Raw genomic sequence first — 17,553 nt, forward strand, 5'->3', positions numbered from 1 at the left:
TTATCTCTTGGACCACTTTGCTTTCCCACCCCATACCCTTAGCCTCTACTATTCCTTCTCCCTACACTCCACCCTCTTTCAGGGACCTTCTCAAATACCACGATCTCTCACTAAATCCTTTCTAGATCCCTCTCGGCCAGATGGCAACTCTTTTCTCTGTTCTCTCTTAACACTGCGTTCTCGGTCCTGTAATGGCTCTTCTGTGATTCTACCCTGTGAAAGACTCTTCTTTGGCTGTGTCTTCATTCTACAGTTTGCAAGTTTCCTGAGGGCAGGATCTACCTCTTTTTCATCCCTGGATCCTTAACTGAGTCTAGGACAGTGTCCAGGAAAGAGCAGAGACTCAGAATATTTGAGACAATCACAAGGCCAAGGCAGACTGTGGTGCCGAGAGGAGGCTTCTGAGGGACTAGGAACGTGCTATTATCTGATCTGGGTGCTGGGTACATGGCTGTGTTCAGTTTGTGAAAATTCATTGAGCTATACAGCTGTAATTTGGACGCTTCTCTGTAAGTATGTTATACTTCATAAAAATTTCCAGAAAAGATGAATACTAGCATCTGCACCAATGGTGACAGCATAAACTGGTACGACCTCTTTGGAGAGCATCAAAATTGAAAATTTGACCCCACAGTTCTATCATAGGAATTTATTCTCCCAATCTATCCATGTGTTCAGGATGTTCAGTGCAATTTTGTTCAAAATTGCAAAAGAAAGCAGACTGAACACCCATCCATAAGGGACTGGCTAGATAAATTACAATCAATCCATATAAAAAACATGATTAAAAAGCTTATATGAATGATCTCCTCCAAGATTCATTGCTCAGAGGAAAGAGCAAAGTTAGAACAGTATATGAAATTTGCTCCAATGTATATTTTAAAAATATACACACATCTCAGCTGTGCCCTCAGAGGACTCCAGTCCCAGCCTCCATCTGACTGCAGCCACCTGAGAGATCCTGAGTGAGGACATCTGGCCCCATCAACCCACCAAGCCATGAGAGGTAATGACAAATGGTTGTTTTGAGCCACACGGTTGGCTTAGGGTGGTTTGTCACACAGTAATAGACAACCAGACATGGCAACAGCACACTGCTCACGTTTCCCCCCAGCTCAAACTCTGGGAAGCGTATGCCTCTTGTGCCCCGTGTGCATCTGTGTCACATGCATATCTGGGCCATGGACATATGTGTCTGTGTGCATGAATGTTCCGTGTGTGCGAACTGCCGTGTGCATGTCTGAGCCACATGTGTGTCTGCGCCCTGGCCCAGAACACCCTCTGGTCTCCTTCCTGCCTGGCTAGTTCCTGCTCCCCCTTCAAGAGTCAGGGCAAGTGCCATCCTGAGCCTCTCCTGCCCCTCCAGCCTGGGCTATATCCTCCTCTTCTAGGCACCTGTGCACACTCTGCCTACCTGTCTGGATAGGGACTTCCCCCTGGGTGGCATTATGTGGACATAGAACAGGTGTGCAAAACAGTTTGCAGAGCTGAATGCACGGAGAAAAGGAAGGCAAGAGGCTTCCATTCATATTGTGACCCCGTTTAATGGAGTCTGCCTCCTTGTCCTAAAACTGAGACTGGCAGCTGATTCTTGCACAGCAATAATTCACTCTGAGGTGCACAGCCAGTCCCTTCCCACAGCTGTAAGTACGACATGTGGTAGATGCGGATAGTTGAAGATTACACTCGGCTCAGCGTTAAGAGACAAGACTGCAAACTCTGAGGATGATTTGGGACTACATTACTTACAATAAGAAAGACATTTCAGAGCTGGAGAAGGCCCTGTTGCCGGTCATCCAGGCAACCAGAGAGGTACCTAGTCCCAGGCCAAATGGCAGACGGGGGTATCCTACCCAGTCCCTAACCGTAGGCTCCCTACACCTTTCTCCTGCCTTGCGTTTGCTTGAATGGTCACCCTGGGTACCGCCAGATGAACTGAAGAGCTGGGAGGGAAGAGAAGATCACCAGGTCTAAGGCAGCCACAGGCTGGCGGCCCCTACCCAGGCTCACCGGGTACGTGGGCTTAGTGGCGATTTCTAGGAGCTTTTGCTTGGCTCTCCGCTCTGCCTCGCGGGCTTCCTGCAGGTCCTGCTTCAGCTGATCTGCCTCCTTGGCCCTGCAAGGAAAGGAGGAGACGTCAGCTCCACACAAGAGGCCAGGTAAGGGGAACAGACCCCAACCCGCCACTGGAGAAGAGGGACCTGGGTTTACCCTGAGGACAGCACCTGACGACACAAGTAAGGACAGTGGGGCAGGGACATTTAAATGAAATCAGAACCTCCAAAACAGTATTCCTGGGTATTATTCATCTCAACTGGCAGATCTAAACTGGAAGAGCAGGGAAACCAGTTGAGAAAGGAACCACACAAGAAATTCTGCATTGGTGGAGAGGGAGGAGAACTGGGGGAGGCACCAGAAGCTTCCTCTGCTTTATTTCTGGGTGAGAGTGGACTGGGCAAAGGAGAGCACGTGGATCAAAGGTCTTATACTGGATCGCAAAGGACAGCATATGAAAGAACTGCTTCTTCACAGTCCCGAAGTAGAACACTTGCAGGCTGAGCACCAACTTTCTCAGGCAGGAAGATGAGCCCCGTCGCTGAGGGCACCCACGTCTGGGTGCAGATCCTCATGCTACAGGACACGGGCCGGGCACAGCATGTGAGGCCTAGCACAGGGACCTGGCCCGACAGGCATCACTCACAGGGAATATGACCTACACACAGAAAGAAAGGGACCCGAAAACAGGGCAGACAAGAAGGAACCAAGTCCCAGAATGACATGCAAAGAGTGGCAAGGAAAACCGTAGTGAATGCACCTTGGGAGCTAAAAGCCAAATTCAAGTGTTCTAGATCAACAGAGCCAAATTCTGTGGGGAATGTGCCAGTGTTTATTTAAAGGTTTCAGGACTAAAACATCCAGAGCCTAGAACAGTCTTTTAAAAGTACGGGCAACAGTTCCATTCTTCAATCTGTCCATGAGCTGGGTATCCTGGTCACAGAGAGCGTCGGGGTCTCTAGTTTCCCTTTGGAGGTAAACAACTGCTGCTCTCCTGTATCCCCCCAAATAAAAAAGAACCACCATTTTTTTTTTAATGCAAAAAGAGCCTCCTCACATCTGCTTAGCTAAAAGCGGTTTGTGAACGTGCTCAATGGCTTTCCTACAATCGTGGCTGGCAGAGGGACAAGGGCTTATCACAGAGGCACCAGCATGACGAGAAAGGTCCACCTGGCAAGAGAACTGGGTTCCTGTGCCCTTCAAATAGCTCCAGCCTCCAACCTGGATTAAGCACCAGTCCCCACCACCCTGCCATGGAAGAGCCTCCCCCTGCTCAGAGGACGGCTGCTGCGGAGATCCGCCTCAGGGCACGGCTGGGACCGAGTGGCCCTTTGCCAGGCTTCTCAACAGCCCAGCGCCCAGGACACCCCTCACCTCCTCTCTGACTCCTCGGCCATCTTCAGCGCCAGCACCTCAGCTTCCAGCACCTTCTGCTCCATCAAGCGCTTCTCCTCCTCTGTCCGAATGGCTGTGGCCTTGATGCGCTGCATTTCCTGTTCGGCTTCCGCGGCCTTCTGTGCCAGGAGCTTCGCCTCCTCCTCGGTGATCTGGGCTTTTTCAGCCAGCAGGTCGGCCGTCTCCTCAGACCGCATCTGGAGAACAGAGAGCTGTCAGCGGGCGTGGGGTCACGTGCTACTCTCCCTCCCAGATCTGTCCTCGGACGCCCAGAGCAGCAAGAACCAGAGTCTCGGACTCCCTGGCCCCGCCACTGAGTGCCCCAGAGACCCTGTGGCAACAGAGGACAAGCCACATCCCCCAACTTTTCAGAAGGGACCTTCACGCTGCACCCGGCGGAACAACAAGATCGCCTTTTCTGAGTGCCCACTTCAGTGAAGGCTTATGCTTTATGAGGGAGAAAAACAACTTAAACTCTGTTTCTCTTTCCCTTTAAATCAGGGGTTCAAAACCAGAGGCAGCTTTTCCCCCGCAAGGCACATGTGGCCATGTCTACAGACATTTTTGATTGTCACAAACAGAGCGTGAGGTGGTGCTACTGGCATCTAGCAGGCAGAGGCCAGGACACTGCTAACCAATGCAGAGGACTGCCCCCACAACAAACGACCATTGGTCCCAGGTGTCAGCAGTGCCGAGTCGAGAAGCCCTGCTGTGAAGGTAACCTCATGGTCAAAGTGGAGTGTGGCTGCATAAGGACTCCACGTAAATCTGCCTCTGCCAACATGGGTAGAAAGAAAAGGCACCAATTTGTTAAAAGCTGAAATAAAGTGTATCAAAACAAGTGTTGGTAATTCATGGTCCTCAGGAGACCTAATTCCAGAAAAGCAAGTTAAGTTCCAGGTAGCCTCCGGGGACCCCGACCCCTCGGAAATCACCAGGGCTTCATTGGCCATTGTCGCTTCTTCTTTCATCTGCAGCAGCCTCCTCTCCAGCTCGTCCCTCGTGCGTTCGGCCTCCTCCCTCATCTGCTTCTCTCGAGCAAGGCGCTGCCGCTCCATCTGCAGGGTGAACCAGAGCGCTCCCTGAGTCACTGGGCTCAAGATCTAGGGTGCCCCAATCTCCTGAGTCTCCCTTTTGGGGACCCTTTTCTTCCCTTGCCTTTAGGTAGCCAGGGTCATTCTTGCTCCCCCCCACCCCCGTCCTTCCAAACCAGTTGCAGAGTTGAAAGCTGTGTCCCTTGAAAAAATTCTAGTAATGAAAGACCAAACAAAAAGCCACGACTTGTTTCGACCTAGACAGAAAGCGGCATGCTTGCGCACGGGGCACTGGAACTGCTACCTTGCTGATGCCCCTTGTTGTTGGGAAACCTCAGGCAGATCTGCCCAGGGACGCATGGGACACAGTGCAGGTCCTCCTCCCTGAGATGAAGCCCCAAACAGACAGCTTTCTCATCTGGTCAGAAAGCCATCTCAGCATTGTTGATCCATACGGACCTCTCTCACGTCTCTGATTTCATCAACAATAGCGCCACTGCTGCCTCTGACCCACGGAGAGGATGGAATGGCTCGATGTGATGCATCAATAGTTCACACATCGTATTTCACAGGCGGAAGCTGCAGCAGCCACGGCACAGACTCGCACGGCCCCACACGGAGACGACTCCTGAGCCAGGCCTGTGACAGGAGGGAGCCAGGCAGGGAACACAGCCCCTGTCCTTAAGGCAACAGTACAAAGCTGCCACCGCCTCCCTCGCCTTCTGGATCACTACATTAATTGCACCACATGCCGAGCTTAATAAGGGGAACACGAGTAGGACAGCGCTATTCTCTGTGATCCCAGGGTACGAACTGAGTTCAGAAAGCAGGAGTGGCCACTGCACTATTTTCTGCCTTAAATAATTAAAGCACATTTAATTACTTCGTGTATCAATTTCATTCCAACCCTAGTAATGCAGATTTCTAAGACTGCTGCTTTTTCTAAATACTAAGCCAAAAAAAATACATTGGAACTTGAAAGAATAATGCAAAGACAAGCGATAAAATCCTGTAAGTTCTTCAATTTTCTTCTTGCAAGTCAATGAAAAGCTTGGCTAATTTGTTCTCCAATTTCCATCATATTATGATTTCCAAAAGGTGGATTACTACATCTATATTATCCTAAAAAAAAAAAGCCTAGGCAATCTCCTTCTGTTCCCAGCATTGTACTTTCCCAGAGACCTTTACAACAATAATGAAAGACCTTCCTTCCAGTCACAAAGCAGTTTATCACTTACAAAGAATTTCAGGTACGATATGTCCCTTACTCTGAGACAGAGAAGAAGTGTTATTAGCCCCACTTGACGGCTAAGAAAACTGCGGTCTGGAAGGTAAGCTGTTGACTGACGTTACATCCTAAGTTCAGACACAGCTCTAAGGTCAGTGAGCCACGGAGCCCTCTGACCTGTGGCAGCCCCGAGGATGTGCCCCGCTGTTCTGTAGGCAGTGCAGGTCTGGGCTGTGTCTGCGCTAGTCTCTGCCAGGGCCCTACGAGCTCCTTGACACTTTCAGATGTCTCACTTTTAAGCTTTGCTCTGCTGAGAAAGAGGTCAAAGAGAGCTCTTCTTGAAGTTGCCACTGTGACCCTACGCTGGCTCAGGAGCATTTCTTTGTCCAACAAAACCCACCCCACTGCTCCCAAAGCATCCCCAAGAGCCCATCTGTGTGGCCTGCTGTCTCAGAAAGCAAAGAGACAGAGAGCTGAAAGCACACTGCACCAAACCGGGCATTTCATTCTAAACCCCAGGGCTGAGAGCCAGCTTCTCCGATGTATCCGAATCAGAGCTATACGCAGACTAATTATTACACCTTTGAGCCTGCCAGTCCTGAGCGTAGGTGACTGCAGCTGCTGCTACTATATCTAGTAGTTTGCCCAAAAGCACAATTAACATTCTCAGCAGCGGGGTCCAAATTAGTTGTGTGGATTTCCGTGAGTAGGGAAGGTCTAGGAGTAGAAACAATGATGTGATCGTCCAGTCTACTCCCTGCACTGCCCCTGGCGGGCGACATGCTGCCCGGCCTGACCTGCAATGGGGAAGTGCGGCCAGAGTCTAATTAGCATTCCAGCAGTGAGCACTGAAATGCTGTCTTGCATTCTATCACCATCTAATTAGAAAAGGAGAAGGCCGGGCAAAAGAGGCAGACACTCAAAAAAGAAGAAAGAAATATAGACGGATGGAAAGATGCCTGCATCCTTGGCTACCTTGTCCCAAACCTGTGTCCATCATCCTTTACTTAATTTCCCTTAAGTATAAAAATAACCAGAGATATTTCTTTGAGATATGCTATTACAGTTTATTCCTCATTTCCAAAGCTGACATCCCACCTGCTGGGCATCAGTCGGTGAAGATCCAACAGGGATAAAGTAAGAGCAGATACGCCCACAGCCAAACGACCCCTGCCAGCCCACAGCCGCTCCTTACCTCCCAGGCCAAGACCGACCAAGCAGTGACATCATCAGTTAAAACAACATCTTGCTCACCTGCTTTCTAGCTTTCTCCTCCCTGGCCTGGGCTTTCATCTGCTGAACTTCCAAAGAATCAGCCTTCCTTCTCCTCATAAATAAGTCGTGGTTCCCAATACATAGCTGGAGAATCTGTGGCCACAGAAGAAGCAGGAGAAACGTTAAGACCCATGAATTTACTTTGCTGCCTATAAGCCCACCAGCACTGTGGTATCTTGGGCTCTTGCAGGTAGCAGTAAGCCTGAAGGGGAAAGAGTGGAGTGAAATACCAAAGCCCTGTTAAGGCTCTAGTGCTCTCAGCTCTGGAGACATGCAAAATTAGATTGCCTTCGATATACCAAGAAGTAAAAATCACAAGGGAAGGGATGTCTAGAGGACGCTTTATCATGTCTTCCAGATGCACCTCACTCTCCTCAGCCTACATGTGGCTCTGCAGATCAGAGAGGACAGGAAAGCTGGTTCAGTAAGTTGGGCTGGGACAACAGGTTATTCACATGGAAAAAAATAAATTGGATCCCTCCCTCACACCACACACAAAACTTGACTCCAGAAGGATTAAAGACTGAAATGCAAAGATCAAGCCCTGAAACTTTTAGAAGAGAATATAGAAGAATATCTTTATTATAGTATAAGGAAAGATGTCAAATAAGATACAAAAAAGTACAGATGATTAAGGAAAAGATTGATATATCTGTCTACAGTAAAATTAAAAAATTTATTGTCAAGATATTATTAAAAAAAAGAGGAAATACAAGACACAAATTTGGCGAAGATATAACCAATAAAGAAAGCAAATGACCCAAAAGAAAAATCACCAAAAGACATAAAAAAAAATTAATAGAAGAGAAAATAAGATTGGCCAATAAACATAAGATGCTCAACCTCATTAGTGATTATAAAAATGCAAATTAACACGACCCTGAAATACCATTTTATATGCACAAGATTGGCAAAAATTTCAAAAGGCAGAGAATACAAGTGTTAAAGACATAGAGCAAAAGGAACTGTCACCCACTACTGTTGGACCTGTAAACCGATTCACCCTCTTTGGAAAACAATGTGACAAAATGTTGTCTATGAGCATACACTAAGCCCTGTACTTCATCTCCTATGTATGTACTCTAGACTAGAGAAGCTATTGGCCATGAGCACCAGGGACAGATACAACACTTTTCACAACAGCCTGTTAAAACGACAGAAGCAGAAAGCATTTAATTATCCATTAAATAGGAGAATGAGAAATATATATGTCTCTATATAATAAAGTACCATAAAGAGGTAAAAGTGAACAGACTACATCTTTAAGCATCGACACAGATAAATCTCAAAAAAATAATGTGTAAAAAAGGCAAGTGACAAAAGAACATATATGGTTGATAGCAATTAAATTTCATAAACATGTAAAACTTAAAAGTATACTTATTTTGCCACATAGGAAATAAACTTGTGATAAAAAGCAAGGGGATGATGAGCACGCAGCTCAGAACAGGGATCGCGCTTGGGGAGGGGGAAGGAGAGACGAGCACGGTGTTAGCACGCGGGGTCTTGGCAGTGTGGAGAGGCGCTGTTTCTTAAAGCTGGGTTGTGGGTTCACAGCTGCTCATTTGTGTGATTCCTTATACCTTACATATACATTACACTTATCCTTTTATATATATGAAGTACTTCAATAGAAATCATTTTTAAAACTTCCTCATCATAAAATTTAGGTTTGACTCTCCAGGTTAAGCTAAAGAGAAAAGTGTGTACCAAGTGAGCTCTCATTTTGCACTTCACAAGGTATCGCCTGATAGTCTCTAAAAAGCAGCATTTGATTTCTCAGAAAAGCTACGGTTATCAGTCATGAAAACCAGGATCTCAACTTACCAGCTTATTAACACGAAGCTTGGAGGAGTTAAATTTGAAGACATCAATTTTCTTATCCAGTGGTTTAATAGTGAACTGCAAGAAGGAAGCAGAACAGAGTTTCAGCCTGACAGCCTGAAAATGTTACCACCAAGTGGGATATTCCACAAAAGCAGCATCTACACTGTCCCCAGTCCAGCACGAGGCTATGCCTGGTCCTGGCTTCCTGGTGCCCAGGCACTAAACCTCAGTGAATTAGGAGCACCAAGGGTGCCGGGTCTGGGAATGCGGGAGCTTGGGATCCTAACGGTGTATCCTCTGCACCATCATAGGTGTGGGCACGAGGGAGGGATCCCTGGCAACATGAAATTAGAATCCTTGAAGGGCCTGTCCTCAAGGCCAACACCGGGAGGGCTACTGCAGTCTAAGGCATGGCCCCTGCCTTCATGAAGCTCAGCATCCACTTGGAACTAGACTAGCAACAGCCAATTACTCAAGAAATCACATAATATATTAGGGATTCATTGGGTGGTACAAATCACAACTGTCTAGGGATTCAGAGCAGATCCACCATAAGCAGAAAGGGGCTGAAGCTGGTCTTAGAAGAACATGACAGAGCAGCTACGAGGCAGGGTGGAGGGCCATGCTGGCAGGGCAGCTACAGAAACAAGGAAGCTATGGGGAAATGAGCACTGGCTCTGTGCATGTGTGACTGAGATGAGCAATGGGCTTAGCCTGGGAAGGAGGAAGGGTAGGCCTGGGGAGCGCTGGTGAGGAATGAGAGACAGTCAGATGTCTGCGGCCACACCACCCTGAATGCGCTTGATCTCATCTGATCTTGGAAGAGATAGTCAGAGGAGTTTAGATTGGATGTGACAGGACACGGGAAGCCACTAGGTTTCTGAACACGGGAATAATTTGGTAAAAGTTGTTAATAGAAGGAATCAAATGTGAAGGAAAATGGACTGGAGTAGAAAAACATAGTTCCTGAAGTCAAGTGGAGAGAAAGATGGATGATAATGACAGGGCAGTGGCTTAGTCGGAGAACACAGGGTCAGACCACTGGCAGGAAAGCATGTCAGGAACAAGGCAACTGCTGCTCTCAACCACTCCTGATGAGACCAGACAGATCCTAACTTCCAAGATGCACTTACAAAATGGATATTCAATCCCAAGAAAGAATAGCTAAGCAGATAAATACGTTTGGGAAGATATATTCTTCGGTATTTCTTTCACACATTATATTGTCCAACAAGGAATTAGCACACTGAGAACAGAAAATGATCCTTTGTTAAGCTTTTGGCCAAGTTAACTTAGAAGCAATACTGCTCTTGTGTAGGCTGCTATTTGTGAATTTCTTGAGCTCATTTTTGGCCTTGCTGTCAAACCCTGGAGCTGTCAGTGGGAAACCACAAGTAGTGGGGAAACCACAGGCTCTGTGCCACGCCAGGGCGTACACAAAGAATCAACAGATCATTTAAAATAAACTAACATTTCTGTTTTGACAGCACGGCTGTCACACATAACTACCAAGACTATTTCCCATTATGTCAAGCCAGCTTGGGGACCTCTTACTGCATGAATTTACTGACATGGTGGAACCTGACGGTACCTTGCCCCCCGAGAGGGTATATTACAGTTTATTGTGTCAGGCCATACTAGGGGTGACTTTAATCCTGGGATTCTTTGAAGAATGAGTGTTTGGAGAGCCTTTATGGTACAAATGCATGGATGTGCAGTAAACAGACTTTATGAAAGTGGGAGATGAAAAACTACCACACTGTGGGGTACCTACTGCTTTAAGTCCTGTGGAGCACTCAATTTAGGGACTTTAAAAAAGAAATACTTAAATGCTCATCTCCCTGGCTGACTACATACAAAAACTTCAAAGTCAGAATGTTTTGAGTTAAGAGGCTTGCTCTTTCTCAACAAGCATGGCTGAGTAGGTCCCAATCACGCACTGGAAACCAGGGACCTGGTGTCCTTTCCTCGAGTTGCTAGAAAGAGAAAAAGGAAATTGCCCAGAGGTCGGGGCTCTGCAGGCAGCACCACGAGCCATCACCTGTACTCCCCACTCCGTGTCCTGGCTGTGCGGACACCAGCAGGTCACTGAGTGGAGCCTCCCTCTGCCCAGCGCCCCTGTTCTCTCAGGGCTCAGCCTTTGGGCCTCTCTGAAAAGCAGGAGATGTGTCATCAGTGACCCCGCCTGCCAGCCTCTGCCACTCCACTTGTCAGACACAGGTCACTTGAACCCTCTGCATCTCTGCTTCCCAGCGTGACACAGATTGTGACAAGAGATCACAACGACACTGCCTCTACAGCAGTGTTTTCGTAAGGATTAAATCAGAGGGTCAGGGTGAAAGCGCTTGTAAGTGGAAGATTATATCATTGTCGTCTTCATCATCAGTCCCTTCCACTGTACTTATTTATTATAACAGTTGAGTCGCTACTTGTCTATAACTTCCATAAGGCTGAGACTAGATTTTCTACATCTTTTTTTCCCTATGAAACCTAGCACAAAGCAGATACTCAATAACTCCCTTAAAATCAATGAAGAATGAATGGATGGATGAATGAATAAACACAGGATTACGGCATTTGGGAAAAGTCGCCATCCTATATAGAAATATTTGAATTTTAAGAGTGTCCATCTGGAAGCACATGTGCCTGGCTTCTGGCCAGGGCTCGGCTCCCCAACCTGTTGGAATAGCCACCCAGCAGGCTGCTTTAAAAAAAAAGAGGTGTCCAAGTTATTCAAACTTAATTATTCTCAAATTCTTGTAAGCATATTAACCTAATATCCTTACTTACATCATTGCTGAGAGATACATACACACAAAAATATATATGTATATATGTGCGTATGTGTATGTGTATACATATATACACACACATATATAAATATATAAATTTATATATAATTTATATATATATATATTTCTCTACCACATGTATCAAGCACTAGACACAGGAAGAAGGCTCAATATAGACCACACTTAAAATACAAAGAGAATTTAAGTCAGGTGCTGTGGTGCATGTCTACAGTCCCAGCTACTTGGGAGGCTGAGGCAGGAGGATCGCTTGGGCCCAGGAGTTGAAACCCAGCCTAGGCAACATAGTGAAACCTCGTCTCAAAAAAAGAAAAGAAAGGAAAAGAAGGAAAGGAAAAGAAAAGAAAAACAGAGAGAATTTATCACCAGAAATAGAAAGCCAAGTAACAAGGAAATGTTACTTTTTTTGTTTGTTTACTCTCCTTTGGGGTTTAGCTCTGACAAGTTGAGCTTCCCAGTCTCTTACTAGTGAGCAGTGGGGTTTAGTGACCCCCTTTGACAAAAGGATGCCAATATTCTTCTGTAAATACTTTAAAAATCAACAACCCAAATCCTAAAGCCTGGGAATTAAAGGATTTTATTGATAGCAAGGAGATGGCCTGGCTGGGGAAGCTCCAGCAAGGAGGGGACATGGGGAGAGATCTTTTGTTGGACCACGGGGCCACTGGTGGCATCTGCAGCGCAGACATGTCCTACCTCCTTGTCACTGTATGAGATGTTTCGGATTTCATTCCACGGGAAGGAGATCTTGGGGGTCAGCCTGTTCTCAGGGTCATAGATGTGAAGCCCCAGAGCATCCACTCCAAGCAGCAGCTCTGTGCCCTTTTTATTCTGTGGATCCAATAAAGAATAGCCGCTGTAAGCTCCAGCTGAGGCTTGAGATTTTATTCAACCTTTCAAAAAACCTGGCATACACCCTTACATATGACAAGTTGCAACAGATCCCAACAGTCACAACTGTCTTGTAACCCAGGAGGCTTCCAGCTTTCTGAATTGGGGCAGGCAGAGGCAAAATTGTACCATTCCTGTGACACATGGGTCCCCCAGAAGGATCACTGGGGGCTTCTGTCACTAGCTTGATGGCTAAATGAACAGTATCTAAGTGTTGTTACCTCTAGTTAAATAACCAGGTTATCATAGGTGTAGAATTAAAATCCTAGTTATTTTTTTTTTAGAGACAGGGTCTCACTCTTGCTCAGGCTGGTCTCGAACTCCTGAGCTCAAGCGATCCTCCTGCCTTGGCCTCCCAGAGTGTTAGGATTACAGGCATGAGCCACCGTGCCTGGCCCAACATTTAAACATTTATGTTAAAAGAAACAGTTGTTGGACTACTAGAAAGAAAATTTTAAGTGCTGGAACTGAATGGTCTCATTTAATGACAAAATGTAGTCTTATGTGATAAAGTAAGTATAATAAAATGTTAACTGTAAAATCTAGGTAGTGAGTACATACGGATATTCACAGAAAAATTCTTTCAACTTTCCTATGTTTTTAAATTTTTAATAATTAAATGTTATGAAAAGCATATCAGAAGAAATTATTATGAATTACTCCTCAATAAAGCTGTGTAAAAAATTAATTGACTGTATGTATGCTATGCCTGACTGTGGCCCTGATCAGCAGTCACAGAGCCCTCGGCCCCCACCTCACCGACCTAGCTAAGGACCTGATGGTCGTATGTGCGGGTCTGTCCGCCAGCGCTGTGGTCTGGCAGTTGTTTGGAGATGGAAGAAAACTCCCCACACAAGGACCCTACAGCACCTGACCCTTGCTGACAACAAGGAAATTGAACTAAGGCTCAAGGTCAGGAAAACAGATCTGCAAATTGAGAAGATTCTCGGACTGTGATGCGAGGTACCAATCTAACAGCAGGCATCAGACGGAGAAGTGAGTGCTCCAACATAAATCTTTTCACTCCTGACACCCTGAAGTCAGGCACTACCACCAAACCGTGAGAGATTCTTCTGCTTGTCAGCAAAGCTTTTAAAACTACTGCATTAACAGAAGTGATGCTTTGTACTTTTAAATTTGCAGTACATTTTGGAAAATGAGATATTTCATTATGTTTCTGACTATCTAAATTTTAAAAAAAGAAAGAAAGCTGGGCATGGTGGTGTGCGGCTGCAGTCCCAGCTACTGGGGAGGCTGAGGCAGGAGGATTCCTTGAGCCCAGGAGTGGGAGGCTGCAGTGAGCTATGATCACATCACTGTACTCTTACCTGGGTGACAGAGTGAGACCCTGTCTCTTAAAAAAAAAAAGCAAAAAAAAAAAAAGCTGGACCTAATGTCTAATGCGACCACACTCATGCCGAGTCTGTTTCAAACAAAACCTGTTTCCTTTCAGGCTGCACAAACAGGTCCATCAGGAGTTCGAGTCCGGCCTGGGAAAAACAGACTCCAACACTTCTAGAGACTAAACAGAGAGGTGAGGACTCAAGCAGCCCCTTTTAAATTGTTTTAAGCACATATTTTCCTTTAATTGTGGAATTTCAGGAAATTTAATATAAAAGACACTAAAATAGCCTTTAGCTTTATCTACTCCTCAATATAAGAAACACACACAAAAAACAGCATATGGTAGTCTAACTGACATAGAAATACTCCCTAATAAGAAACTTTTTTAGCTGGGTGCAGTAGCACACCTCAGCTACTCGGGAGGCTAAGGTGGGAGGATTGTCTGAGCCCAGGAATTCGAGGTGAGCCTGGGTAACACAGAGACACTCTGTTTCTCTCAAAAAAAAAAGAAAGAAGGAAAAAAAGAAACTTTTTTGAGAATTATAAAACTCTAGTTTTCTAGAATCTAGGTGGCCAAGATTGGGGCAAAAGGAGTTGACAAAAACACACAAATTTGTTAAATTACTCTGACCTTAAAGAAACCAAACCAAGGCCCAGCACAGTGGCTCATGCCTGTAATCCTAGCACTCCGGGAGGCCGAGGCGGGCGGATCGTTCTGAGCTCAGGAGTTCGAGACCAGCCTGAGCAAGAGCGAGATCCCGTCTCTACCAAAAATAGAAAGAAATTAATTGGACAGCTAAAAATATATATAGAAAAAAAATTAGCTGGGCATGGTGGCACATGCCTGTAGTCCCAGCTACTCCAGAGGTTGAGACAGTAGGATTGCTTGAGCCCAGGAGTTTAAGGTTGCTGTGAGCTAGGCTGAGGCCACGGCACTGGCGCCCAGGCAACAAAGACTCTGTCTCAAAAAAAAAACCAAACCAAAAAAAAAAAAAAGAAAAAAAAAGAAACCAAACAATTAGCAAATACAAACCAGTAAAACTTTAGAAAACAACCATCAGCATCATTATGGAACATCTCTGAGGCACTCATTTACTATAAGAAATAACATAACACTTCAGTGTGCCTTATTTTTTATGCAGAGTAATCCATAAAAAAATCTATATTTAGGAAATGAATAATCAGATAGAAATCTATCCTAGAATATTTAGAATGTGTTTCAATTTACCGAAATTTAATACAAAAGTTGTAGGAACCCAAAAAATGAAAGCAAAGTGTAATTAGGATAATAAAGGTGGACTGCCATGGCTGACTTTTAACCTCTACACAACTGTGGTTTGGAGCCAATGGTGACGTGCTTTAGCAAAGTGCATGTATTCTTTTGGAAGAAGCTCCCCATACATTGCAGCTAGCAACCAACTCACAGGAGAAAGACATTCTAAAGGCTGGGATCTGGGCTGAACACAAAGGCTTCTCCCTGCAGAAACAGTGGGTTCCCAGAGGATAGCAGACTATTAATGGTCTGAATAGAAAACCAATTAGCCTCATAGTGAGAACAAGAGTCCCTGCCCAAACAAATCAGTAATCTATAAAAGCAGCTTTACTATTCTGTGCCTAGGGGGGAAAGAAAGTATTTACAGGTGCTCCCTGTGGGCGGAGATCTCACAGAGCCAAAAATAATCAAATCTTACACTCGGGGCATTCAAACAAGTTTCTGCTGAGAGCAAAACCAGGCCCAAGGTCCCCAAGGCTCAATTGACACTTAATTACCTATGACCTAACTGAAATCCAAAAATAGAAAATCAGGCTCTAAGGCCTCTCTCCCCTTTCTCTTTTCTTCTTTACCCAGTGAACCATAAAAGATTCTACCACCCTGGAATGAAGAAGTAACCCATTTTAGCAGTCTGGCCCTGATTCGGTCTCTGTTTACTACAAAAGGAACTAGGAGAGGCTTCAACACACCCGGATTGCAAAGTAGTTCACGCCATACATTTCCAGGTCCTGAGCTATCTTCAAATATTCCATTTCAGCTTCGTCCCTGTGAGGAGAATGGAAGACACTGTCACTGGAGCTGAGTGAGTTTGGTGGAGGGCGGGAACAGGGCAAGCAGAATGTTCCGACCCTGTCATTCCTCGGGAGCCACGCCGTCGGTAGAAGACACGAGCCAGGGCAGGTATCAGCAAAGCCCCATCCAACCCCAAGTCTATTAAACACATCGAGGTCAAGCAGAATTTCCCATTCCCGTAAAATGAGAATATGAGAACAGATTCATTATGATATCTCTTGATTTCAATTTCCCATTTGGCTTTTAGTAAACACTGACACTTGTCTCAAGTAATTCAAGAAGAGCAAACGGTATGTTATCTTCGACCCTCAAAGGGATTTAGATGTTCAAATTTTATTTAAGTCCTTGCTTTATCGTTGTGTACTTTCTTTACTTAGAAAGTTTTGGTAATGAAACAACTCTCTCTGCAAGCTTGTCAGCTTGTCAGCTTGTAGCTTGTCAGCTACTTTTCCTGATTTTATTTTTTGGATATTGTTGGAGGTTGGGGCAAGAGCTACATCTGAGTTATAAAAATCAAGCCAGATCACGTACTTCTAAGTTATAAGTCAAATTTAAAGCTCTTGAACAGCAATGACTTGCAGAAAACTCCCAAATAGATACAGTATTGAAATATTTTAACTCAAGCCTCCCTATGTCCTTGTCCTCTTCCATCTCTCCTCAATCTCAAAATGCTCTCAAGTGAATTTTTAAAAATCCAGCCTGAAAGAATGCCAAGTGTTGGCAAGCAGGTGGAGAAACCAGAAATCACACATGCTGATGATGTAAATTCTATAATTACTTTGAGAAATTGTTTGATATAATTGAGAGGGCAAAAACCAGGAGACAACCCGACAACCCACATGTCCATCAATAATAGAATGGATATTGATACGGTGGGATTCTACACAGCAATGAAAGTGAAAAAACTAATGCCACATGCCACAAACCCAAATCTTGCAATAAGGTGCCGAGTAAAAGAAGTGAGGCACAAAAATAGAAACCGACTGCATTTATCCAAAGTTTTAAATGGGCAACATTAACCTATGGAGTTAGAAATCAGGAGACTGTTCCAACCTGGGCAACATACTGAGACCTTGTCTTTACAAAAAATAGAAAAATTGCCAGGCATAGTGACATGTACCTGTAGTCCCAGGTACTCGGGAGGTTGGGGCAAGAGGGATCGCTTGGCCCAGGAGTTGGAGGCTGCAGTGAGCTATGATCACAGCACTGCACTCCAGCCTGGGTGACAGAGCAAGACCCTGTCTCAAAAAAAAAAAAAGAAAAATCAGGAGACTGGTTATGCTATTTCCTCCCCTGGTGTTACACAGTGTTCTCACTTTGTGACCACTGATGGAGCAGTGTACTCATGGTCTGTCCACCTTTCATTACATATGCTACACTTCTCTAAAAGTTAAAAAAAAAAAAAAAAAAGCATGCGATAGGAAGCTGATTTGAAGAAAAGAAAACATTTTGAAAGGCTAAAGAAAGATGATCAATTCCTGAAGTGATCAGGGGAATGCCAACTAGAACATAAGATACAATTTTTCACCTTTTAGATGAGAAAAATTAGATTGATAAAAACAAGTGTTGGGAACAGAATGGGGAAGGGGAGACACTCTCAGGACACTGCTGATGGACGAGGGCAAATGG

At 45.3% G+C, this 17,553-nt stretch overlaps 1 protein-coding gene across 4 annotated transcripts in view; it reads right to left on the reverse strand.

Annotated features, from left to right (window-relative positions):
* Positions 1-17,553, reverse strand: part of NF2 (neurofibromin 2 (merlin)) — an 80,461-nt gene that overhangs the window by 18,879 nt on the left and 44,029 nt on the right. For 3 of the 4 annotated variants that reach the window (XM_012644158.1, XM_012644159.1, XM_012644160.1), the window contains exons 7-13: positions 15,822-15,897; positions 12,321-12,455; positions 8,815-8,889; positions 6,967-7,080; positions 4,386-4,508; positions 3,430-3,647; positions 2,011-2,116 (exon numbers count right to left, since the gene is read on the reverse strand). In XM_012644158.1, coding sequence (XP_012499612.1) covers positions 2,011-2,116; positions 3,430-3,647; positions 4,386-4,508; positions 6,967-7,080; positions 8,815-8,889; positions 12,321-12,455; positions 15,822-15,897 — 847 coding nt within the window. The remainder of the gene's footprint in view (positions 1-2,010; positions 2,117-3,429; positions 3,648-4,385; positions 4,509-6,966; positions 7,081-8,814; positions 8,890-12,320; positions 12,456-15,821; positions 15,898-17,553) is intronic. The other variant, XM_012644161.1, reaches the window with a different exon arrangement.

This window comes from Propithecus coquereli, unplaced genomic scaffold, assembly GCF_000956105.1.
Source record: "Propithecus coquereli isolate 6110/MARCELLA unplaced genomic scaffold, Pcoq_1.0 Scaffold206, whole genome shotgun sequence".
NCBI lineage: Eukaryota > Metazoa > Chordata > Mammalia > Primates > Indriidae > Propithecus > Propithecus coquereli.